The 25,286-nt window shown below is 53.6% G+C and overlaps 1 protein-coding gene across 1 annotated transcript in view; it reads right to left on the bottom strand.

Annotated features, from left to right (window-relative positions):
- Positions 1-2,177: 2,177 nt before the first annotated feature.
- CRACD (capping protein inhibiting regulator of actin dynamics) overlaps positions 2,178-25,286 on the bottom strand; it is a 140,811-nt gene continuing 117,702 nt past the window's right edge. The window contains 6 exon segments of the mRNA XM_027767955.1: positions 2,178-2,903; positions 5,978-6,140; positions 7,382-7,572; positions 18,252-20,442; positions 23,962-24,581; positions 24,584-24,739. Coding sequence (XP_027623756.1) covers positions 2,743-2,903; positions 5,978-6,140; positions 7,382-7,572; positions 18,252-20,442; positions 23,962-24,581; positions 24,584-24,739 — 3,482 coding nt within the window. The 3' untranslated portion in view covers positions 2,178-2,742.

The raw sequence follows: 25,286 nt of genomic DNA, 5'->3' as shown, positions 1-25,286 counted from the left end.
TTTTTTTTTTTTTTTATTGAAAGATTATTTCCCTTCAACGGTGGACATTATACATTAAAACTTCATACAACCAAAATAATATTAAAATTACACTAAGATATTTTCATCAAGTCTCTACTTAATTTTATTGTTGGTAAAAATATTGCAAGCACTTATAACTAATGTTTCTGCTTTAAAATAAGCAATTAAACTAAATGTCACAAGAAGGGACAATACTATACATTTGCAGATAACTGGCTAAAATGATAATTTAATAGTAATATGTTGGTATAAGAAACAATTGCACTTGAAAAATTAAAAACGTAAACAAAACTCTAGGTTTATATAGAAGTCCATGAACAAAGATTAATTATAACTTTGCCGGAATATGTGTATATGTTTTTAAGTTTTTAAAAAAAGCTTGTGTATTTAATGTAGCAATTATTAGCAAACAAAAACAGTCTTGTACTTTTTGTTTTTACAGAATTTCCCCATAGTTGTTGCTCAGAAAAGACTGCAACGCAACTAAAGCAAAATAACACTTCACTGGTATTTAGTGCAAATCTGGGGTGACTCTTCAATGAAATGTTAAACATGTACCTTTAGAAATTCTCTGGGAGCGAGAACTGGGACTCCCTGTCTCTCAGTACACTCTTCCGTAAAGACTTGGATGAGAAATTTTTTCCGAGGTATTTCTCCTACTGCATACAGGTTCAGTGGTGGCTGAGCCAGGACAGGGCTGCCTCAGCCACCGTTCTTCACTAATGTTAATATTCCCTCTCCTGTTCCCTGCCACGACTGTGAAACTGTCCACAGCCAATAGGATGAAAGAAGTCGGTTCTGAAGGATTGTAGCACTATAATTCCAGGCTCGAGGTGGAAAGATTCCCATTAAACAGTGTTATATTATCGAGGAAATCACCTGGAACCAACAAATGCCTACATGAGAGATGTAGAAATGAACAACGAGGTGGAAAATCTGCAATAGAGTATTAATTGCTTCCCATAGCAGAAAAAAAAAAAATCCAGTGACATTGATTCTTAACAGTCCGATGGTTCAGTATATATACCATGAAATCCAACTTGTACAGCTCTCCACTTGGCCACACATACCAGCTGCTAGGTTGGGACTGTTTCTAGAAAGAAACGGTTTCTTTACAGGAAGCAGCTTTTCTGTCTTCTTTAAGGTGACAGAATAACAAGGATGTTGCATATTGAGTGGAGCATAAAGGAAAGTAATGATGGAGACTAATAAAACGTGTTCTTGTAAGAGAGGAAAATGGATATAATCCCCCTGTACTAGGCAAAGGATTTGTACCTAAATTTTTGAGTAAGGATCTAAAACATGGGCACATGCCAACATGAAAAACACACTTGGTACCAGGGACGTGTGGCTTTGCTGGTCCATGTTTCACGCAAAGCAAATGCAGAGGAATACAAGTACGTACACGTGGCTTTGAAGTTGCCAAGTCCCTTCTTCGTATGCATGTATGTGTGGTAATACAAGGCCACTTAAAACTCTGAGATGTTTCTTAAAGGTAGCAAGGTGAATGCTCTACGTTATAAATGCTACTGAATGTTTCACTGTAAATATGAACTACTCAATTATAGTAAAGAAAAAAAAAAACTTACTGCAGGAAGTCCATGGTACTAAGGCTCCAAATCTTGGCTTCCTGTTAATTTTCCCTAAAGACCAAAGGGAATTTTCAGACACGTCATGTCACTAACGTGTGGTTATCTTGAACTAAAATGACTGTTTGGGGGAGGACTTGGTGGTGGTATTTTTTCCTGTCTCACTTTTGCATCTCTGAGCAAACAAGCTTCCCCTACAGAGTCTGAAAAAAGAGCTAAGCAAGAATGATGGATCTCAAGGTCCTTAACCTTCGGAGTACAAGAGAGTGGACCTGCAGGATACTTGACCGAATAGACCCTCCTGGCCCATGCGCACTGGCTCTGAGTCAGCAGGCCTGGCTGGAGTGTGGATCTCTTCAGAACCACTGCACTGGACGGGGATTCTCAGCTGGAACGAGAGCCCACAGCCTCATGTGGAAGTTACTCTGCAACACGTGGCAAATGTTCTCTGGGCGCCAGCGGGCCGAATGCTTTTCGTCCCTCAGCCGGGTACTGGTGATGACGGCCTCACGCTTGGACCCACACTGTGGAATTAGTGAGTGGCTCTGCCTTCTGCCGCGGGCAGGAAAACCCCGGGAGCCGCAGGCATGGCCATGGAGCTGGGGCCGGACTGCTCCTTGCAATAGCCGTTCCTCGCTCCATTCGGGAGAACGGGCGTCCTTGTTTCTGTCCATACACAGTCCTTCCACCATCCCTGCAGAAAGGGCAGGCACCCCCAAACATATGGTAGGGTAAAGGTTCGGAATAAATGAAATGAAGAGAATCAAAACACCATTACAAAGATTGGCAAAAGTACGTGTTCTGAGCGGTGCGTGGGTGTAGATGTGTGAAGGGCCATGGGATGGGCATGGCAGGCTCTCATGAGTCCTCAATTTGGAGATTTCGCTTCATGTGGTCCCTTGGATGGAATTTTCTCTTGAGAACTAAGAAGAGCTCAAGGCACCAGGACCTACAGTTGTGCAAATACACTCTTTACAACGAACACCACCAGTTCCATTTCTAAACATGGTTTCAGAGCCTATAAAACATGCTTCTCCCTAGCTTGGTTTCTTTACCTTCTATAAAAAATAAATAAATAAACAGGGCGAGAGAGGAGCCAAGGACGGCCATAGGAATGGGTGAGAGCCGCTCTTTACTTGATAATCTGTGGGCAGTCGCTCCAGGCCTTTGCTTTCCTTTTGGCCAAAGCCAGCCAGGCTGGTTCTGTGGACACCGGGGCAGCGTCCGGGGTGGAGAACCTCTTGGTGACGTCTTTCACCGGTGGCGTTGGGGGCGCTGAGTCTGAGATCTCCACTGGATTTAAGTTTGGAGGAGAAGGAAGAAGACATATCAGAGCTACATCTAAAATAATTTTGCTACAATTGTTTATTTAATTTTATTTATTTATTATTATTCTTCAACTTGACCAGAGAGAGAGAGAGAGAGAAAGCAAGAAAGCAAGCTGCCGGGTCTGGCACTCAAACCGTGGTCAGCCATGGGGGAGTCCAGCACCTTAACCACCATGCCACCTGCTGGCCCCTAAAATGGTTTTTTTTTTTTTTGGATAGGTTTTTGCTATAGGGCACATGCGCTCGCCAGACAGTCAGAGAGAGACATAGAGACAGAAAGTGAGAAATCACCCCCCAGGGGAGATGGCCACACCGCAATCCCTTCTCCTCCATTCTCCTCTCGGGATCTTGGGCATGCACGCACAAGTGCCTGGCGTGAGTTTAAGCCACCGGGTCCGGGACTCGAACCGTAGTCGACTACGTGGGAGTCCAGCGACATAGCCATTACGCTAACTGCTGGCCCCCCTAGAATGTTTTTGACAATAAAAAATCCTGTGTTATTTATGACGTCCACTATATGGTAGAAGTGGCTAAGCCTAGCTAATAAACATGTATACGCACTGCTAAGCAGCACAAAGTTACCAGCTTTGTGGGGAGAACAATTAAAATCCGCTCTCCTGGCATTTTTCAGGAATACAACATATGGCTATTCACTACTGCCACTATATATGGTACAACATAGCTCCTGAACTTTTCTGATTACCTAACTGACATTTTGAATCCTTTAACCAACATCCAAAACCGTATCTTGATTAACCTCAAGTATGAAATTCAGAAAGGAGCGCTCAGTAAAACAGAGGAAGGACTGCTGGAGGTCTACAGGGAGAAGAACGAGGGACACAAACTCCCTGACTATAACTGCTGCATTCAGAACGACAGGGATCACAACGCAGTCCGGTCTGCTGTAGCTGCCAGAGGGCACATCCACTCTCCAGCGAGAGACAGAGAAAACAGAGACAAAGGGAGAAAGCGCCCCGCAATGGGATGTGGTCATGCCACAATTCCTCCTCCTCCATTTCTCCATCCTGTCAAGATTTGGGTACACACACACAGGTGTCCACCATATTTTTCAAGCCACCAGGGCTGTAGCTCTTCCATTAATAGCGAGACCTCTTTGGTATTTGCAGACCCAGGTAGCAGGAAACCGCGGTGTGGGAAAGCCTGGGACTGAGGGCTTGGATGCCCTCTGGGGAGCGATGTCACCTACCCCGGGGAAACAGGTACCTTATAATGGGGGTCGGGGCAGGGGGCTCGCTCAGGAACGTGCCCGTCCTTCATGTGATCTGTAAGTAAATAGTTGGAAACTACTGGATTGTTTTACTTTTTTTTTTTTTAAGAGTTTTTTGCCTTAGAGCACGTGCCCTCTCAGTAGAGGGGGAGAGACAGAGATGGTGAAGGGAAAATGATAAATCACCCCCAGGGAGGTTGGCAATGCCACGATCCCTTCTCCATCCTCCTCCCGGGAACCTGGGCACACATGCACATGCACCCAGCATGAGTTTCAAGCCATCGGGTCCAGGACTCGAACCACAGTTGGCCATGCGGGAGTCCAGCAGCATAATCATTATGCCATCTGCTGGCCCTGGATTGTTTTACTTTTTCTTTTTTCTTTTTGAGAGGTTTTTGCTATAGGGCCCATGTGTTCGCCAGAAAGACAGAGAAGAGAGACAGACAGACAGACAGACAGAAAGAGAAAAATCACCCCCCGGGGGGATGACCACACCACAATCCCTTCTCCATTCTCCTCTCAGGATCTTGGGCATGCACGCACACATGCCCGGTGTGAGTTTAAGCCACTGGGTCCGGGACGCAAACCGCTGTTGACTACATGGGAGTCCAGCGACATAGCCATTACACTAACTGCTGGTTAGAGCAATATTTACCCCATAGAGCAATATTTACTTTTTGCTATAGGGTGCATGAGCTCGCCAGACAGACAGAGAGAGACGGAGAGACAGAAAGCGAGAAATCACCCCCCAGGGGGGATGGCCACGCCTCAATCCCTTCTCCTCCATTCTCCTCTCAGGATCTTGGGCATGCACGCACACGCGCTCGGCGTGAGTTTTAAGCCACTGGGTCCGGGACGCGAACCGCGGTCGACTACGTGGGAGTCCAGCGACATAGCCATTATGCTAACTGCTGGTCCCAACCCTGTTTTACTTTTTAACAGAACAAAAAAAAAGTCTTTCGATGAGTCTCCCTTATGTATATCTACACATGCAAAAACTGCCGCTGTTAATTAACGTGGAGGACACAGTGCTGAGAAAACTTCCCCTGTAAGGGGCTATGGGAAACGTGCTCAACCTCTTCGGTGAGACCCGCATCTAACTTCTGCTGGGAGCAGCTGAGGCTGGCAGTCGCCCTGATGCAGAGAAGCAGCCTCCTTTGCACCTGGTGCAGAGCTCCCAGAGGGGTTGCAGAGCAAATGCTTCATCCTCGCATCTAACTTTGCAGTTTCAAGGGAAACAAGACCCTGAGTCCCCGGTTCTGAGCAGGCTGATGTCAGGTCTTTTCCATCGGTTCCTGCTCTGCCTTGAGCCTGCCCAAATGCTGCTTGGGTTAAAGCATATCTCAACTCCACTCTCTCCCCGCGTTTAGAAGCCTCATCCGGCATGTGCTCGACCTTGGTGCAACAAGTTCGGAACCATAATTCGCCAGACCACAGGCAGTGGGTGCCGGGGAGGGCACACACCGCTTTGTTAAATGGTTTCAGATTTTAAAAGCGCGTGACGTCACATTGGTAGCTGTGAACTGGCCGAGGGGGGTGTGTTTACAGCGCGGAAAAAGGCCAGGACCGCTGCATCTCGGCGGTCTCCCCTCTGCCCGGAGAGCTGGCTTGCAACATGTCCCACCACCCCTCTGACGTGGGCGGGGACGTCCTGGCCGTCTTTACCAGCTGAACTCTATCCCTGTGCAAGTTAAGGATAGAGTGCGGGACAGCCCTAGGGGCGCTGCTAGTTCCTCCGCGGTAGGAAACAAAGCACGCTCTGGTACAAAAACCTGCAGCCCCAGGTCAGCAGACACGGACCCGCCCTCTACCTGTCACCGACGTAGGAAGGGTGTTGGCCTTTTTCAGCTGTTCTCTGCGCTCCAGCCTGGACGCCGCGGTCTCCGGCTGCTTCTCTGCTGGCTGAGCGCCCGGCCTGTGCAGGGAGCCCGCTCTGCTGACGCCGCTGCTTCCGGGCTGCGGGCTGACGCTAACCTGGGCGGAGACACGGAGAGGCTGACGGTGGGGGCTGATGGGGGCTGATGGTGGTTAAGGTGCTAGACTCCCACATGACTTGCCAGGGCTGCCCCCCCAACGCTGGCTCCTCTGCTCCTGGCAGGGGCTCGACTGTGCAGGAGAGCTGAGTGCTCACCCAGGCCCCCAGTGAGTGAGGAACCCAGAGCCAACGTGCCAACAAGAGCCCCATCGAACTGATTCTAAAAATCTTAATTCCCTCCCAACTCACTGCTCGAATGTCTTTTTCTTTTTCTTTTTTTTGGCGAGGGTGGGCGGGTTGCTATAGGGCAGGTGCGCTCGCCAGAAAGATAGAGACAGAATGACAGAAAGCAAGAAATCAACCCCCAGGGGGGGTGGCCACACCGCAATCCCTTCTCCTCCATTCTCCTCTCGGGATCTTGGGCATGCACGCACATGCACCTGGTGTGAGTTTAAGCCACAGGTCTGGGACTGGACCGCGGTCGACTACATGGGAGTCCAGTGACATAGTTTTTACGCCAACTGACCAATGTCATTCTCATATCCTCATATAATTACTGTGCGTCACTGCCGTAAATCATGGATTCTGCCCAATCAATTTAACCAGAGAGAGAGAGACAGAGGGGAGTGAGAAGGGAAGTGAGAAGTCACCCCCAGGGGGGATGGCCACACCACAATCCCTTCTCCTCCAGGGACTGGGCGCACGCACACACACCCAGTGTGATTTTCAAGCCATCGGGTCCAGGACTCCAACCATGGTTGACCATATGGGAGTCCAGCGATGTAACCACTGTGCCATCTGCTGGCCCCACTGTTCTACCCTTTGAAAGTATTCTCTACAACCCCGAGCTAGACTTTTATTATTATTATTTTTTTTAATTTGCTGTAGGCCACATGTACCCGTCAAAGAGAGACAGAGAGAGGGAGAAGAAAAAGAGACGGGCAGTAAGTGAGAAAGAACTCCCCAGGGGGCTGTCCATGCTGCAATCCCTTCTCTAGTCTCCCTTTGGGGGTTTGGGCTCTTATGCACACACGCCTGGCGTGTTTTTCAAGCCTCTGGGTCCAGGACCTGAATTGCATAGTTGGCCAGGTAGGATCCATCCCTCTTAACCACCACACCACCGGCTGGCCCAACTACCTACCTATCTACTTACCTACCTATCTATCTATTCTTCTTTTAGGTCTCTTTTGTGACTAAGACAGTACCCCAAGAAGGCAAATGCTGATGACCAACTACTCACATTCTCTTTGGAGAGCTTCTCGGCCTGCTTAGCCTCTCGGGCCTGCTTCCTCTCCTCCCGGGTGGCTTGCTGCTCCCGAAAGCCCTTCTGCTTCTGCAGCGCCAAGGTTATCCAGAGTGGCTGCGCGGCCTCGGCCTTGTCCAGGAGCTTCGAGCCGTCCACAGAGTGTCTGCTCTGCAGCAGCGGCTTCTCTGTGGGCGAGAGGACAGGACAGGGGGTGCAGCTGACTCCTCCAGCGCCTCACCCCTCGGCGGGTGACACGGTACCCACCCGCGTCTTCCTAACACAAAGGCTGAGTGACTCCACCGGCGGGAAGGCAACGTGTTCCATCCACTGAAAATGGCAAGGATTCCCTTCCCTTGCAGTGAAAGCAGTTTCTCTACTTTGTAAGAAAAAAAAGAAAAGGATATCTCCTGTTGCACAAAAACTTAGGCCTACCAGGGTCCCGGGCAGTTATCTGCTTCACTGTTGTTAATTTTTTTTTTTTAAATAAGGATTTCTTTTTTAAAAAAGAGTTATTTATTTTTACTACTATTATTAAAATTTGACCAAAGAGAGAGGAAGAGTGAGAAAGCAAGCTGCCAGGTCTGGCACTCGAACGGTAGCAAGTCACGTGGGAGTCCAGCACCTTAACCACCATGTCACCTGCTGGCCCCCCTGTTTATTTTTTTTTTTTTCCTTTTTTTTTTTTTTTTGAGAGGTTTTTGCTATAGGGCACCTGTGCTCACCAGAAAGACAGAGAGCGACAGAGACAGAAAGCAAGAAATCACCCCCCAGGGGGGATGGCCATGTCGTAATCCCGTCTCCTCCCATTCCCCTCTTGGGATCTTGGGCACCTACGTACATGCGCCTGGTGTGAGTTTAAGCCACCAGGTCCAGGACTCGAACTGCAGTCGACTACATGGGAGTCCAGCAATTTAGCCATTGCCAACTGCTGGGCCCCTCCCTGTTTATTTTTAGATTCATTAATGCAATTCATTTACAGCAAGGAACCCTTTTCCCCACACACACACACCCTACACGGAACTCCAAAGTTTGAAGGGCAAAACTCGGGGAGTTACAGTGGGGCTGCCGAGGGCAGCAAGGCTCTGAGGTGGGACGCCCATGATCTGGGTCGGAGACCCTCATGTGACAGCTGTGAGGAGGGGGGTCACAGCCATCAAGCACCTGGCCAAAGTCACGTAGCAGTGAGTACCCAGGCTGACGCTGTGAGTTCTTCCACCTTCAGAGTACATTTCCTGGCAGCTGCTGGGGGGGGGGCAATGTATCAGGAGTACTGGGCTGAGAAACGGAGCAGGCCTAGTTTGACCTTAGAAAAGCCGCTGACCCTCGCTAGGCTTCTGTTCTCCAATCCATAAAGCAGCAGAGACAGCCCATGCCTGCGCAGGTGGGCTGTGGTGGGCGGGGAAGGGACCCGCAGCAGAGGGCTCAGACGCTCAGATGGGCAGGCAGTCCTCGCTCTAAGAAAGCGGGCTGTTCTTGCAGTTTACGTCTGCGAGACAGTGGTCAGTTAGGCACTTCCGGAAATAAGCATGCTGGTACCAAATCCTTCACTACCGGCAGAAGGGCTCGTGTGGTCCTGTTCCCCGGAAATCCCAAAGACGTTTGCTGTGACTCCAGAAGGAGGGAAAGACGCAATGATAAAGACTTTTTTTTTAGAGATTTTTTTTGTTATAGGGCACATGCACTTGCCAGAGAAACAGAGACAGAAAGCGAGAAATCAACCCCCGGAGGTATAGCCACATGGCAATCCCTTCTCTTTCATTCTCCTTTGGGATCTTGGGCATGCATGCACATCCACCCAGTGTGAGTTTTAAGTCACCAGGTCCGGGACTTGAACCATGGTCAACTACATGGGAGTCTAGTGACGTTACCATTTATGGCAATGGCTGGTTCCAATAAGGAAATTTTAAAAATAATAAGTTCAAGGGGCCAGCAGGTGGCAAGGTGGTTAAGGCACTGGACTCCCACATGGCTGACTACAGTTTAAGTCCTGGACCTGGCAGCTTACTTTCTCACGTTCCCCCCATCTCTCTCTGGTGAGCACACGTGTACTACAGCAATTTCAGATAATAATAATACATAAAATCAGATCATCTGAAAAACATATTTCTTTAAAAAATAAGTTCAAATTGAGAATTCTAACAAAAATAATAACAATAAGGCAGAAAGCTTCCTTGGCAGGGCTCAGACACACCCCCTTTTCTCTCATTTTCCAGCCTGTCAGGATCCGAGGCATGTGCTCACATGGCAGGTGTGAAACCATCACAAGCCAGGATAACCCTGGAACCTCGGCTGCCCACGTGGGATCCAGCCTCCTCTGCGCCATGCCCAACTGCTTTGCCATGGGGCCAGCCCGGAATTTACACTTACAAGATAGCCTTGAGCACTGCAATATCTGCAGTCATCAAATAAAGATTCCATTATGATATAACACAGGGATGAAAACCAACACACTTCCGGAGTAGTTAAAAACAAAACAAAACGTGGGCCAGCAGATGGCATGGAGATTAAGGTGCTGGATCCCTCATGGCTCACATCACAGTTCGAGTCCTGGACTTGGTAGCTTAAAAATCAGGCCAGGCACACATGCATGCATGCCCAGAACCTGGAGAAGAGACTAAAGGAGAAGGAACTGCCATGTGGTCACCCTTGGGGGGGAAAGGTGACGTCTCACTTTCCCTCTCTCTCTGGGGAGTATACACACCCTATGGCAAAAACAAAAAGGTAAAAACAACAATTAAAAAAAAAAACCCTGAGATCAAAAGGAGCTCCCCCCTTTAGAATTATTTATTTATTTATTTATTTTGGGGGGAGAGGTTTTTGCTATAGGGCGCATGCGCTCGCCAGACAGAGAGAGAGACACAGAGAGTCAGAAAGCAAGAAATCACCCCCCAGGGAGGATGGCCATGCCGCAATCCCTTCTCCTCCATTCTCCTCTCGGGATTTTGAGCACGCACGCACACGCACCTGGCATGAGTTTAAGCCACCAGGTCCGGGACTCTAACCGTGGTAGACTACGTGGGAGTTCAGCGACATAGCCATTACGCTAACTGCTGGTCCCTATTTATTTAATTTTATTTGTTGTTATTATTTTTAAAATTTGATCAGAGAGGGAAAGGGGAAGTGAGAAAGCAAGCCACCAGGTTCAGGTCTCGAACTGCAATCAACCACGTGGGAATCCAGTGCCTAAACTACCATGCCACCTACCGGCCCCCAAAAGGAGTTTTTGTCTAATCTTTAGTTAACCAGAAAATCAGAAAGAATTCATGAGCGCGAGCATTCAGCTTTGCTGAGCAGCTTTGCGTACACTGGAACTAACCAAGCTAGTTTCTGGATCTTACCTATGGGCTGTGTCACGCTTCCTTACAAAATTTCTGAAAAACAGATTGCCAAGATCTAAATGATCTCCATAAAGCGATTATTCAGAAACAAACATTCTAGACTAAACATTTTACCTGCACTTGCTTGGTAGGTCATTAAAACACCCAGTCAGTTTCCTGCCAACGACTCCAGTGTTGACTGCAAGGGTCTAAATGGCCTTGAAGTACAAATGACTCTATTTATAAGTCAATTTATCACTAAAAGAACTTGAAAAAGAAATCGCTCGGTAGAGGAAGAAGAAAAGCTGGTGGCTGCAGCACGGGGACAGGTGGGTGCGTTGTGGATACACGATCTGAGCTGGGAGGCAGCCGGCCGGGGGCTTCTTTCATCTCAGTCCTATCCCGATCACATGGCCACACAAGGGCTTCTCTGGACGGTTCTTGGAAACAGAAGAAAACTATTTACCCTCCACAACTACCTGGAGACCCTCAGAGACCGGAAGAAACCTGTCACTGTCAAAGTACAGCAGAGACAGGATGTGACACTTGACAAAACCGGGTAAGGAACAGCCACTGACCAGGCTTTGGATAACTGGAATTGAGTGACAAAAAATGGACTGAGATTACTGAAGAGGTTCTTGTAGATGAGGCAGGGAGGGAACAAACGTGGAGCCAACTGCACACAGCTCAGCCCGTCTCTGGGGTGGCCAGCTGGACAGGCAGAAGGGCTTCAGGACCATGGAGAAGGCTTGTGTCCTCCCCGGTGAAGTCGGTGGAAGGACCCCTACCTCCACAGGAAGGCCAAAGCCTACACGGACACCATGACCGAAGTATGTGTGCAACAACTTTGAAACAGAACCATCATTCACTCCACGATGGGGAACGAACATTCCACAATGGATGTGTTTTGGCACTTTCTCCACGATGGGGAACGAACATTCCACAATGGGTGTGTTTTGGCACATTTTTTTTTAAAGATTTATTTAATTACATCTCTTATTTAATTTGATCAGAGAGAGACAGAGAGAAAGAAAGAAAGGGAAAGTGAGAAAGCCAGCTGCCAGGTCTGAGACTTGAACCATGGTTGGTCAGGTGGGAAACCAGCGCCCTGAACCACCACACCATCTGCCGGCCCTTGCCACTCATTTTCTAAAAACAAAGAAAAATTTAAGACAAATGCCTTTTTTTTTTTTTTTCCTCTAGGGTACATGCACTTTCTGGACAGAGACACAGGGTGGTGGGTAGAGGGGAGTGAGAAGTCACCCCCCAGTGGGAAGGGCTTTCTTCTCCATTCCTGTCTCAGGATTTTGGGCACGCACACGCCCATGCGCAGCATGATTTTCAAGACGCTGGGTCTGGGACACAAATAGCGCAGTTGGCCATATGAGTGGGAACCGGCCACCTTAACCTCCTGCCACCTGCTGGCCCAGACAAATGCTTTTTATAGAAGGAAGAAGGGAGGGAGAGGGTAGGGAGGAAGGCAAGAATCTAGCTAACTAGCTAACTGGCTAGCTCTGGCCAGCTCTTTAATTCCTGAGCACTGCAGTTTGAATCCCGGAATTACGGGCAGACTTTAACAGAGGCGCCAACATAATAAACATACATGCCTAACACGTCTGGCTCGCTGCAGGGGCTACGAACAGGATGCTAAAATCGGTCTCCTATCTGGGTCTCAGCCGAGGATGCCCAAAAGACCTTACGGAAATAATGACTGGCACAAACTCACTCCCACCTTGCAAAGTCTCGGGTCACCTGCTGGGAATGGCCAACGGGGCATTTGGCCACCCCGAGGGCAAGGGAAAATGAGGGTGGAGGCTAGAGAAGCGGGGTATAGAGGATGTCTTGGGAAAAGAATGCTGGGGCGCAGTGCGTTCCCGCGACCTCTCCTCCACGGGGGAGGAACGGGGGCTAAGCCAAGTGAGAGGGTCCCCGAAGGGAACACACAGCCTGACTATGCCCTGTCCAAAGGCAGGGACAATGGCCAAGAGCCTGTGGGAGGTTGGGGAAGGGGCTTGTGCGGGAAGACGCTGGCCTCCCAGCACTCCCAGGGTGCTGTGTTACACAGCGCCCAGAGGTGGGCCACAGGGAGAGTGAGGGCTGCCTAGGGCTAGGCCCGGGGGGCTGCCTGGGAGAGGCAACACTGACAGGGATCTGCAGGAGAAAGACAAGGAGGCTGGGGCAGGTGAGTGGGTCAGAGGGCCCCACAGAAGGGCCCACCCAAGGAAGAACCGGGGTGGAGTACCCACCAGGAGCAGCACACGTCCAAGTGCCTCACCCTCTCCCTTCTCCCCTCAGCTCCCAATTTCTGGGCGGGGAGGGAGAAGCTGTTAGGTTTCTGACCTTCAGAGTGTACTTTCCTGGCAGCTGTCTCACCTGTGCAGGGGTGTGTGTGGGGGGGGATGCCTCACAGGTAGTTGGTATCAGCAATCCTGGGGCCTTAGATGGGGAGCGAACTTGGGTTTGATCTTGCGTGCATCCCTACCACAGGCATTTCAGTCTGAAGCAGGCCAGATGGTAAAAGGGAGGTGATGCTTAACTTGAAAGAGTTCTGACGTCTGTTCCAGAGTACATAATTACCTGCACGAGCCTACAAAAGGTGACTGAAATATATAAAGACCCTCCTACAACTCACCAACAAAACATATAAAAGCATCCGGCCAGCTGGTGGCGTGGTAGTTAGGGTAGCTGGATCCCACATGGCCCCCTGTGAAGTTCCAGTCCCAGACCCGGTGGCTTGAAAAACACACAAGGCCCATGTGTGTGTGAGCCAAATCCCAAGAGGAGAACAGAGGAGGATTGTGGTGTGACCATCCCCCCAGGGGGTGCTTTCTAATTTTCCTTTCTCTGTCTCTCTCCAGCGAGTGCATGCACCCTGTAGCAAAAACAGACACAAAACAAATAAAAGCCTCCTTAAAGGATTTCAGTATTTTTGCAAATGCCAGGAGAGAATGATCGGAGGTGGCAGAATGGGGTAATAGAAAGATCAGATCCGGGCGTTACCCCCGTGGGGAGCAGGTGGGCCTCTCACCTTTGCAGACACCGAGGTCACTGACCGTCAAATGGAGTCAAGACCTCTACCCCTGCGTGAGCTGTGAGCACAGAGGACTGTCGCTGGTATTGTCCCGACCCAGTGAAAACCCTCACTTCAGTCAAGGTTTTAAAGAAGATGTTCTCTGGTAACTGTGTAACCATTTTATTACGTCATCAGGAAAGTCATAACACATTTTTGCATAGAAAAATGACCCAATAGCCAGAAGCAGAAAGCTCTAATTAAAAACGTATTTTGCTGCAATTTAGTCTTATTTTCTTTCTTTTTAAACTAAGTGGGCAAGGAGAACTATAGCCCACTCAAATGTCATTCCCCGGGTCCTTGGGAAGACAGCAAGTGCCTCCTGACATACCAGGGTTCTAATCACTGCTCTCAAAGGTCACTTCTTGGGGAAAGGTGGACTGAGTACCCCTCTGTTCTACCCACCACAGGCAGGTAGGCATTTCAGAGGGGACGATAACTAGTGAAAGCGTGTACAAACGAGCGTGCAGGGGTTGTCATTGCTGTTTTAATTCCCACCAGGAGGATCCAGTCAGCGCCCTGGCCATGTATTGGCCCTCACTGGCCTCGACCTTGAGAACGCAGACCTCTCTGTAAAGCACTGGTCTGTAAGAATGTGTGGGGGCCGGCAGGTGGCCTGGAGGCTCAGGCACTGGACTCGCTCGTGGTCAAGCACGGTTGGAGTCCCGGACCTGGTGGCCTACTTTCTCATTCCCCCACTCCCCAATCCAGTCAGCGCCCTGGCCATGTATTGGCCCTCACTGGCCTCGACCTTGAGAACGCAGACCTCTCTGTAAAGCACTGGTCTGTAAGAATGTGTGGGGGCCGGCAGGTGGCCTGGAGGCTCAGGCACTGGACTCGCTCGTGGTCAAGCACGGTTGGAGTCCCGGACCTGGTGGCCTACTTTCTCATTGCCCCACTCCCCACCTCTCTCTGCTGAGCACCCATGCCCTATAGCAAACAAAAAATAACAATAAGAAATAAAACTAAGTAAATGATTCTTTAAAAGAAAAAAAAGAGTGGGCATGCATTAGGGAATATGCAGGACAATTCATTGGAGTGAAAGAAGAAAAGATCGGAATTTGTATTCAGCTATTTTTAAATCTGACAAATAAAAATAAAATCAAGATTTTCTAATACTTAATACCGAGACTGGCACGGACACCCTCACTCAGCCCACGTACCAGAAAACCATGTCTAACAACAGAAGCTGTTTACAGAACGGGGTGAGGAGACTGGGAGTGCCATGACGCGGGGGACAGGAGGGGTGCCTCTGGCGGTCTGGCTCTCATTCATTCTTGCTTTTAGATGCTGGGAGGTTTGCAGCCAGGTGCGTTTATGGACTATCAAGTCTCCTTTTACCTAAACGGCCCCTTGCAAAATGACAAATGGCAGAAAGAAAGTCCTACACACAAGCCACACATGTCACATACCCCAACACAGGCCAAAGACACTAGCAGGGCTGGCAAGATATCACATCTGACAAGAAGACGGCCAAAGAAGGGCCAGCAGGTGGCGTGGTGGTGAAGGCACTGAACTCCCACATGGCCAACTGTGGTTCGAGTCCCGGACCTGCTTTCTCACTCTCCTCCTCTCTCTGTCCATCTCTGGTGAATGAATGATGATAATAATAAATAAAATTAAATAAATAATTTTTTTTAAAAAAATAAGTTGGCCAAAGAGACTTCAACATGGCTCCCTGATGTGCAATGCACATTTATATCCACTGTTGCCATGGTGAACTTCACCGTAAGTGAGGTGGCGTTCCAGGGTCTTAGCGAGCGACAGTGCTTTCTGTACACAATCGACCAAATCGGAGATCTCCCTTAACGTTTTGTATCCCGATGGGGTGTTCTGTCAGACAGATCTGGTGAGCTCTGGCCTAGAACAGCAAGTTGGACAGTAAATGGCACAACCACCACCCACGAGGTCACGGTCCTTGCTTTCAAGCGTTTTCTGTATCAACCTGAGAACAATCTGATCGATGGCCCCAAGTCTGAGTCCGAGGAAAGAAGCCTGGAGGGGGGCAGTGACGGTGTTTGGGAGAAATGACGGTAACCCCGGGGACATCTCTAAGAGGAGGAAGTGAGCCTGGGTGCTCTTTCTCTGGGGAGAGGTGAGAGCGACGGAGCAGACCAGGCTGTGGGAACTCTGCATTGTGACGGGCTTTCAAAAGCAGAACGGAGTCCTTCGTGACAACCTGTGCTAACCCCCAGTAGGCCGAGCCGGGAGGGCCATGCAGGAGCTAGCTCACTGCCACGCCTGACCACAAGAACGTCCTCTGGAGGACTCTGCCAGAACCATAACCTCTCACAAAGCCACTGCCACCTCACAAAGGGCCATTCTGCAGGGAGGTCTATGCAGAGCCGGCCTGTCCAACCTAAGGACTGATGTCTCCCTTGTCACAGATCCTGGTACCAAGGAAGACTGTCCCAAAGCAATGATGTAACCCCCCGTCCCCTCCTCTGCCTGCTCCGGCTTTTGCCTTGACAACCTATTTGAAGATCGAAAAACCTTGGTGAACGTGTTTGGAGGTACCTGAAATATACGCATCTGGGCTCAAACTTAGGCCCAAATTTAGTCCTTTTTGATTCACATATTTTGCCTCAGTTTACATTATTTATTTATTTATTTTAGATTGAAAATCATACCATGAACACTAATGACAAGAATTCATGTCAAAACTCAAAATAGGCTCCTTCATCCAGCAGGACAAACAGAAGTCATCAGGGAGAAACAGTCTAGAAACTACTACACGTCCATACGGGAAACCAAGCCAGGCAAATGGGCGGTTAAAGACGACAGAGCCTTCCGTGTAAAGGAGAACCAAATTGACATTTCTCAAGAAAGGGCTCTTTTCTCTACAAAAATCACCCCAAACGTAAACACTCAAACAAAAGAGAAGATGATTTCTCCCTGAAAAACCTCAGGGGAGAACTTTCTGGAAAAGGTGGGTTTCTTCTAAGGCTATAACCCATATTTTACCTCCTACTCTGCAAAACGGAAAATGTAGTAGATGAAGGTTTTCAGGAGGCACAAAAGCCAATCCAAGTGACCACGTAGCTGTCCCCAACATTCACTACGAGGAAACGTGAGGGTCAGACAGAGGTTAGGGGCACTCCAACATTTCTTCCAAGTTAGGCTTTGCAGCTGCAGGCTGGTAGGGTGGGGTGGGAGGCCCTGAGCCTATACCTCCAGAGGGTTTTCTATGACACTGAGACAAAGCCAATTATCCAGAAAGGGATCCAGAAGCCTGACAGAGATGTCTAAGTCCCCAAGCCTTCCACCTTAGAGCCATGACTGCCCAGAGATAGGACATAAACACTGGTCCAGGGAACTCCGGCTTAATCAGCCCTGCCTGGCCCCCTCAAAATGGTTAACACATCTTCATTAATTTGGATTATATTTCAATTTCAGTTGTCAACCAAAAATGCAATAGCCCGAGTGTTGGCACCTTTAACGGACAGGTTATGTACATGTTATTACTGGTGTGAGCTGGTAACAACACGTAAAGAATAAGTGAAAGGTAGTCCCAACCATAAAGAATAACTGAAGGGTGGTCTCCCTATGACTCACAAGAGAGCGTCCTTGGGAAAGACACATCGCCCTCTAATGAATGAAGATGTTCACAACACCAGCTCTGGAGGGGAACTACAAGGAAGAACGAAGGGACAGCAGGTGGCGTGGTGGTTAAAGTACTGGACTCCCACATGGCTGACTGTGGTTCAAGTCCTGGACACCTGGTGGCTTGAAAATCATTGCAGGCGTGTGTATGTGTGTGTGTGTGTGTGTGTATACACAAAATCTGGAGAGGAGAATAGAGAAGGCATTGTGGTGTGGCCATCCCCCTTGGAGGTTGATTTCTCACTTTCCCTCATTTTCTCTCCGGCAAGTGTACATACCCAAAATAAATAAATAAATAAATAAATAAATAAATAAATAAAATAAAATAAAAAAAAGGATCAAGTGTAATTCTGTATGAAACAGACTGGCCCAGAAAGGTGGCTGCTTCCCTTTCACTAACTGACCTGCTTCACTGTTTAACTTGTAGCACAAAAATCTAAATACGGTTTTGTTGAGTTCTCACAGGAGCTGGGCCTTGAAACCACAGCCAGAGAGCAGGTGTGTCTACAAAAACGAAGAGGAAGGAGACAGTGGCCTTGAGGGTGAGGTGACCCTGTGCACAGGACCCTGGTGCCACGTCTCCATGTCTGTGCGACAGCTCCGAGCGCCCATACCTTCTTTCTCTCTAAAACTCCAGCCCAGCCTGCGCCTTGGAAGACGGTCTTTGAACATCAGCGCCATCTCACCTCTCAAGTCTTACCTCTCAAGTATCCGCCTTTCAGCCGCTGAACTTGGTTTGGGTCATGGGGGACCCACACCCAGTGTGGTTACAGCTAGGGGGCTACCTCTGGCTTTGCACCCTAGCAGTGACACTGCCAAGGAGCGGGACAGAGGGAGTGGGACAGAGGCAGCGTGTCCACCTGGAGCTACCTACCTCTCCTCCCAGCCTCGGGTGTCCGGGCAGGCTTCTCAGGCTGAGAGGCAGACAGAGGCGGGGAGGCGGGCTTCCTCTCCAACGTCTCTTCCTGCGCATCCCTCCTCTGTCCTTGCCTTTCCTCAGCAGCCGGTGGTCGGGGGTCACTGCTCGCCTGGCCCTCCTTGGATGGTGGGCTGGGCTCCGGCTCGGGCTTCCCGGCTCGGCGTGCCAGTAGCTCCACCAAGTAGGTCCGGCTGAGCTTGGAGAGCGGGGACGATGGCGGGGTCTGGCTGGTGGGCTTGGGGGCCAGCGCAGGCTTCTGCGCCGCGGGCATTTTGTTGGCTGTCTTGTCGGGCTCCGGGACCTGGCTGCCCGTCGGCGGGGGCCGGGGCTGGGCTGCAGGTGCATGGCCACGGCTGCTGGCCGGGCTCTCTGCCGAGTCCCTGCGCATGGACGTGGCTGTGGCCGTGGTCGGGGTGGGCTTCTTTTCTTGGGGGTGAGGTGGGCCAGGCCTGGGGGCCGCGCCCTCCACGTCCCTCTCCCCGCCCGCGCCCTGCGTGTCCCCATCCCCGGTGCTGCTGTGCCTCTTTTTCTTCTTTTGCTCTGCCTGTGGGTCGCAGTGGAAGCGCAAGGAGTAGTTGGTCCTTCTCAATTTGATTCCAAAAGGCGAGGCCTTCTCCTCCCCTGCGGCCGCCCCGGCGTCTGGCTTGGCTGCGGTCACGCTGTCCGAGGCGGCGGCGGCCTCTGCATGGGCCGCAGCTTTCTGCAGAGGGTAGGGAGGGCTGGGCACAAGGAAGGATGGAAGGTCTTTGGCAAATTTGCACCCCTCTGTGCTGTCGACTGGCTCCTGGGGTGCCTCCAGCTTCTCGGGGCCTTTGCGGTGCTCCTGGGCCCTGGGAGGTGGAGGCTGGGGCGCCGGCTCCTCACTGGGCCCCTGCACGGGTCTCTTCCGAATGCCCTCGGCCTCTGAGCTCGGTCTGGAGCTCTCGGGGCTGCCATCCGAGAACTTCTGCCAGGCAGGCATGATGGAAAACTTTGCATTGACCGGCGGGGTCTTCCGGAGGTTCCCACGGGAGTCACAGCGGCCCCTGGGCACCGCCTCCTCCCCGGGCCGAGACTGGTCCCCCTCCCTGTCGCCACGCAGGTCGCCCTCTGTGTTCTTCAGGATCCTGGACCGTATGGAGGCCCACTCCGCCAGCGCGCTGGGAGACTCCTGGGGCAGCCTGGCCTTCCCGCTGCCTGCGCGGTCCCCGGGGGCTCGCGGAGGGCTGTCCGCGGTGGGGACGTCCACGTGCTTCTTCTCTTCCGACAGGCCCAGCAAGGACTTGCAGGCCGTGTCCTTGATCTGGCTCAGGTTGACGGCGGGGCCGCACAGCTGGGCTCCGGTGACCAGAATGGCTGTGTGTGGGATGCTCAGGGCAGAGGGCAGGGCGTGTGACGCCAGGCTAGCTTTGGGGGCCTTTGGCTCCTGGGGGGCAGAGGCGAGGCCGGCATCTTTTGCGGGTGTCACAGGGCTTAGGTTGACTTTGGGGAAGAGAATCTGTCTCCCTCCCGAGGACACCTGGAAGGTGTAGGGCCTGGGCATGGTCTGCCTCTCGTCCACCTCCTGCCACCGCAGCTCCTCCACCCTCCTGTCAGTCTCGGGGACGCCTGGGGCTTTCTGCTCCTTCTCCACCGGGGGCAGGGGCAGCGCTTCTTCCCGGGGCTGGTCTTGAGCATCCGCCTGAGGAGGGGTGACCTTGGCTCCTTCCTTCTCCTCCTCCTCCAGGGCGGGATGAGGCTCTCCCTGCAAATCCCTCCTCGTCCCCCGCTGCTCTCTCGCTGGCATGGTCTCTTGGCTCTGATCCAGGAGAATCTCCAGGTCCTCAGAACTTCCTCTCTGCCCCTCAGCCCTCAGGTTTTCTGGCTGCTCTGGCTTCTCCCTGCCACCCTGAAACCTGCCCCCAGTGGGCTCCAGCCCCAGTGTGCTCTCTGCCTCCAGTCTCCCTGGCACTTCCTGGAGCTCCTTGGCCTCCTGCCGCCTCTGAGCCTCTATTTCCTCCTGCCTTTTCAACTCTTCCCTGCGCGTTGCCTCCTCCTGCTGCCTTCTGAGCTCCTCCATCCGTTTTCTCTCCTCCTCCTGTTGTCTCTGGGTCTCCAGCCTCCTTTCCTCCTCCTCTTCTTCCTGCCGTCTCTGGGCCTCCAGCTGCTCCAGCCTCCTCTCCTCCTCCTGCTGCCTCTGAGCCTCCAGCCTGCGCTCCTCCTCCTGCTGCCTCAGTTCCTCCAGCCTCCTCTCCTCCTCCTGCTGCCTCTGAGCCTCCAGCCTGCGCTCCTCCTCCTGCTGCCTCAGTTCCTCCAGCCTCCTCTCCTCCTCCTGCTGCCTCTGAGCCTCCAGCCTGCGCTCCTCCTCCTGCTGCCTCAGTTCCTCCAGCCTCCTCTCCTCCTCCTGCTGCCTCTGAGCCTCCAGCCTGCGCTCCTCCTCCTGCTGCCTCAGTTCCTCCAGCCTCCTCTCCTCCTCCTGCTGCCTCTGAGCCTCCAGCCTGCGCTCCTCCTCCTGCTGCCTCAGTTCCTCCAGCCTCCTCTCCTCCTCCTGCTGCCTCTGAGCCTCCAGCCTGCGCTCCTCCTCCTGCTGCCTCAGTTCCTCCAGCCTCCTCTCCTCCTCCTGCTGCCTCTGAGCCTCCAGCCTGCGCTCCTCCTCCTGCTGCCTCAGTTCCTCCAGCCTCCTCTCCTCCTCCTGCTGCCTCTGAGCCTCCAGCCTGCGCTCCTCCTCCTGCTGCCTCAGTTCCTCCAGCCTCCTCTCCTCCTCCTGCTGCCTCTGAGCCTCCAGCCTGCGCTCCTCCTCCTGCTGCCTCAGTTCCTCCAGCCTCCTCTCCTCCTCCTGCTGCCTCTGAGCCTCCAGCCTGCGCTCCTCCTCCTGCTGCCTCAGTTCCTCCAGCCTCCTCTCCTCCTCCTGCTGCCTCTGAGCCTCCAGCCTGCGCTCCTCCTCCTGCTGCCTCAGTTCCTCCAGCCTCCTCTCCTCCTCCTGCTGCCTCTGAGCCTCCAGCCTGCGCTCCTCCTCCTGCTGCCTCAGTTCCTCCAGCCTCCTCTCCTCCTCCTGCTGCCTCTGAGCCTCCAGCCTGCGCTCCTCCTCCTGCTGCCTCAGTTCCTCCAGCCTCCTCTCCTCCTCCTGCTGCCTCTGAGCCTCCAGCCTGCGCTCCTCCTCCTGCTGCCTCAGTTCCTCCAGCCTCCTCTCCTCCTCCTGCTGCCTCTGAGCCTCCAGCCTGCGCTCCTCCTCCTGCTGCCTCAGTTCCTCCAGCCTCCTCTCCTCCTCCTGCTGCCTCTGAGCCTCCAGCCTGCGCTCCTCCTCCTGCTGCCTCAGTTCCTCCAGCCTCCTCTCCTCCTCCTGCTGCCTCTGAGCCTCCAGCCTGCGCTCCTCCTCCTGCTGCCTCAGTTCCTCCAGCCTCCTCTCCTCCTCCTGCTGCCTCTGAGCCTCCAGCCTGCGCTCCTCCTCCTGCTGCCTCAGTTCCTCCAGCCTCCTCTCCTCCTCCTGCTGCCTCTGAGCCTCCAGCCTGCGCTCCTCCTCCTGCTGCCTCAGTTCCTCCAGCCTCCTCTCCTCCTCCTGCTGCCTCTGAGCCTCCAGCCTGCGCTCCTCCTCCTGCTGCCTCAGTTCCTCCAGCCTCCTCTCCTCCTCCTGCTGCCTCTGAGCCTCCAGCCTGCGCTCCTCCTCCTGCTGCCTCAGTTCCTCCAGCCTCCTCTCCTCCTCCTGCTGCCTCTGAGCCTCCAGCCTGCGCTCCTCCTCCTGCTGCCTCAGTTCCTCCAGCCTCCTCTCCTCCTCCTGCTGCCTCTGAGCCTCCAGCCTGCGCTCCTCCTCCTGCTGCCTCAGTTCCTCCAGCCTCCTCTCCTCCTCCTGCTGCCTCTGAGCCTCCAGCCTGCGCTCCTCCTCCTGCTGCCTCAGTTCCTCCAGCCTCCTCTCCTCCTCCTGCTGCCTCTGAGCCTCCAGCCTGCGCTCCTCCTCCTGCTGCCTCAGTTCCTCCAGCCTCCTCTCCTCCTCCTGCTGCCTCTGAGCCTCCAGCCTGCGCTCCTCCTCCTGCTGCCTCAGTTCCTCCAGCCTCCTCTCCTCCTCCTGCTGCCTCTGAGCCTCCAGCCTGCGCTCCTCCTCCTGCTGCCTCAGTTCCTCCAGCCTCCTCTCCTCCTCCTGCTGCCTCTGAGCCTCCAGCCTGCGCTCCTCCTCCTGCTGCCTCAGTTCCTCCAGCCTCCTCTCCTCCTCCTGCTGCCTCTGAGCCTCCAGCCTGCGCTCCTCCTCCTGCTGCCTCAGTTCCTCCAGCCTCCTCTCCTCCTCCTGCTGCCTCTGAGCCTCCAGCCTGCGCTCCTCCTCCTGCTGCCTCAGTTCCTCCAGCCTCCTCTCCTCCTCCTGCTGCCTCTGAGCCTCCAGCCTGCGCTCCTCCTCCTGCTGCCTCAGTTCCTCCAGCCTCCTCTCCTCCTCCTGCTGCCTCTGAGCCTCCAGCCTGCGCTCCTCCTCCTGCTGCCTCAGTTCCTCCAGCCTCCTCTCCTCCTCCTGCTGCCTCTGAGCCTCCAGCCTGCGCTCCTCCTCCTGCTGCCTCAGTTCCTCCAGCCTCCTCTCCTCCTCCTGCTGCCTCTGAGCCTCCAGCCTGCGCTCCTCCTCCTGCTGCCTCAGTTCCTCCAGCCTCCTCTCCTCCTCCTGCTGCCTCTGAGCCTCCAGCCTGCGCTCCTCCTCCTGCTGCCTCAGTTCCTCCAGCCTCCTCTCCTCCTCCTGCTGCCTCTGAGCCTCCAGCCTGCGCTCCTCCTCCTGCTGCCTCAGTTCCTCCAGCCTCCTCTCCTCCTCCTGCTGCCTCTGAGCCTCCAGCCTGCGCTCCTCCTCCTGCTGCCTCAGTTCCTCCAGCCTCCTCTCCTCCTCCTGCTGCCTCTGAGCCTCCAGCCTGCGCTCCTCCTCCTGCTGCCTCAGTTCCTCCAGCCTCCTCTCCTCCTCCTGCTGCCTCTGAGCCTCCAGCCTGCGCTCCTCCTCCTGCTGCCTCAGTTCCTCCAGCCTCCTCTCCTCCTCCTGCTGCCTCTGAGCCTCCAGCCTGCGCTCCTCCTCCTGCTGCCTCAGTTCCTCCAGCCTCCTCTCCTCCTCCTGCTGCCTCTGAGCCTCCAGCCTGCGCTCCTCCTCCTGCTGCCTCAGTTCCTCCAGCCTCCTCTCCTCCTCCTGCTGCCTCTGAGCCTCCAGCCTGCGCTCCTCCTCCTGCTGCCTCAGTTCCTCCAGCCTCCTCTCCTCCTCCTGCTGCCTCTGAGCCTCCAGCCTGCGCTCCTCCTCCTGCTGCCTCAGTTCCTCCAGCCTCCTCTCCTCCTCCTGCTGCCTCTGAGCCTCCAGCCTGCGCTCCTCCTCCTGCTGCCTCAGTTCCTCCAGCCTCCTCTCCTCCTCCTGCTGCCTCTGAGCCTCCAGCCTGCGCTCCTCCTCCTGCTGCCTCAGTTCCTCCAGCCTCCTCTCCTCCTCCTGCTGCCTCTGAGCCTCCAGCCTGCGCTCCTCCTCCTGCTGCCTCAGTTCCTCCAGCCTCCTCTCCTCCTCCTGCTGCCTCTGAGCCTCCAGCCTGCGCTCCTCCTCCTGCTGCCTCAGTTCCTCCAGCCTCCTCTCCTCCTCCTGCTGCCTCTGAGCCTCCAGCCTGCGCTCCTCCTCCTGCTGCCTCAGTTCCTCCAGCCTCCTCTCCTCCTCCTGCTGCCTCTGAGCCTCCAGCCTGCGCTCCTCCTCCTGCTGCCTCAGTTCCTCCAGCCTCCTCTCCTCCTCCTGCTGCCTCTGGGTCTCCAGCTGCTCTAGCCTCCTGTCCTCTTTCTGCCTCCTCTGGGCCTCTAGTGTCTTCTCCTCCTCCTGCTTTCTCTGGGCCTCTAGCCTCCTCTCCTCCTCCTGCTGTCTGTGGGCCTCCAGCCTCTTCTCGTCCTCTTCCTGCAGCCTCTTGGCCTCCAACCTCCTCTCTTCCTCTTCTTGCCGTCTCTGGGCCTCCAGCCTCCTCTCCTCTTCCTGCTGCCTCTGGGCCTCCAGTCTTTTTTCCTCCTCCTCTTGCCTTTTGCGGGCCTCCAGTGCCTCCAGACCCCTGGGCTCCTTCACCTCCCTTTCTTGTTCCCGCTGTCTCTCCGCCTCCATCTGCTCCTGCTGGGGGCACCTCTCCTCCAGCTGCTGGGCCTCCAGCTCCTGCAGGCACTCCGAGCCCTCTCCTTCCTCCGGCTCCCTCTGCTCCGGGTGTCGGCCACCATGCTCTTCTACCTGCAGCTCCCCCTCTTCCTCTGCGGCCTCCTCCAGGAGCTCCTGCCTTCTGTTCTCCTCCCACAGCCTCCTCTCCAGCGCCTGCAGCCTCTGCTCCTCCAGGCGTCTCTTCTCTGCGGCTTTCCTTTGTCTCGGCCCCCCCGCCAGTACTCTCCCTGGCGGCGCTTCTCTTCCTCCGGATCCAGAGGTGTCGGCTCCTCTTCTTCCTGCCACATCGACTTGTCTTCCCCGGGGTGTCCGTTCTGGGCCAGGGAGTTCTGCCAGGCAAGGCCGCCATGCTCAGCGTGTCGATCCTAGCATTGGGAGGAAGACAGCGTTAGTCTTTTACTTTCCCACAGGCAACCGGGACGCCCCTTTCCAGGATGTGGGTGGCCATCCTGACCTCCAGAGGAGTTGGTGTCCCCAAGGACAGAGCAAGCTTGGCCAAGCCCAGAGTCAACTGTGGGAACACGGGGAAGAACTTCACCCTCACGGTTTACCCTCAAGCCCCGTAAATGCCATGCCCGAGTTCCACTGTCTTAAGAAAACAGAAAGGCCACATTAGGAAGATGAGCACAAACAGACGTGCGATCTTTGTCTATGTCCCCGGTGACTTATGAACCCTAATCAACTGAAGGGCCATTGGCTAAGCCACGGCAGAGGAGAGTGGGGCCACCTTTCTGCTGCCAAGTCCACACTGTCTGGAGCCCCCAAAGGCAGCCCCTCCCTCGGAGACCACCAGCCTCACGTTGGGAAGGGTGTGGCCGGTGAATAGTCCACTGGTCCTCGGGTGCTGCCATGCCCAAGCCCCTGTGAGGAGGGACCTTGTTCCTTCACCAGCTCCAGGCCCACACCAACCGCTC

This window comes from Tupaia chinensis, unplaced genomic scaffold (genome assembly GCF_000334495.1).
Source record: "Tupaia chinensis unplaced genomic scaffold, TupChi_1.0 Scaffold144982_1, whole genome shotgun sequence".
NCBI lineage: Eukaryota > Metazoa > Chordata > Mammalia > Scandentia > Tupaiidae > Tupaia > Tupaia belangeri.
Note: the sequence above shows the minus strand (reverse complement) of the source record. Positions and strands in the feature narration are given on the sequence as shown.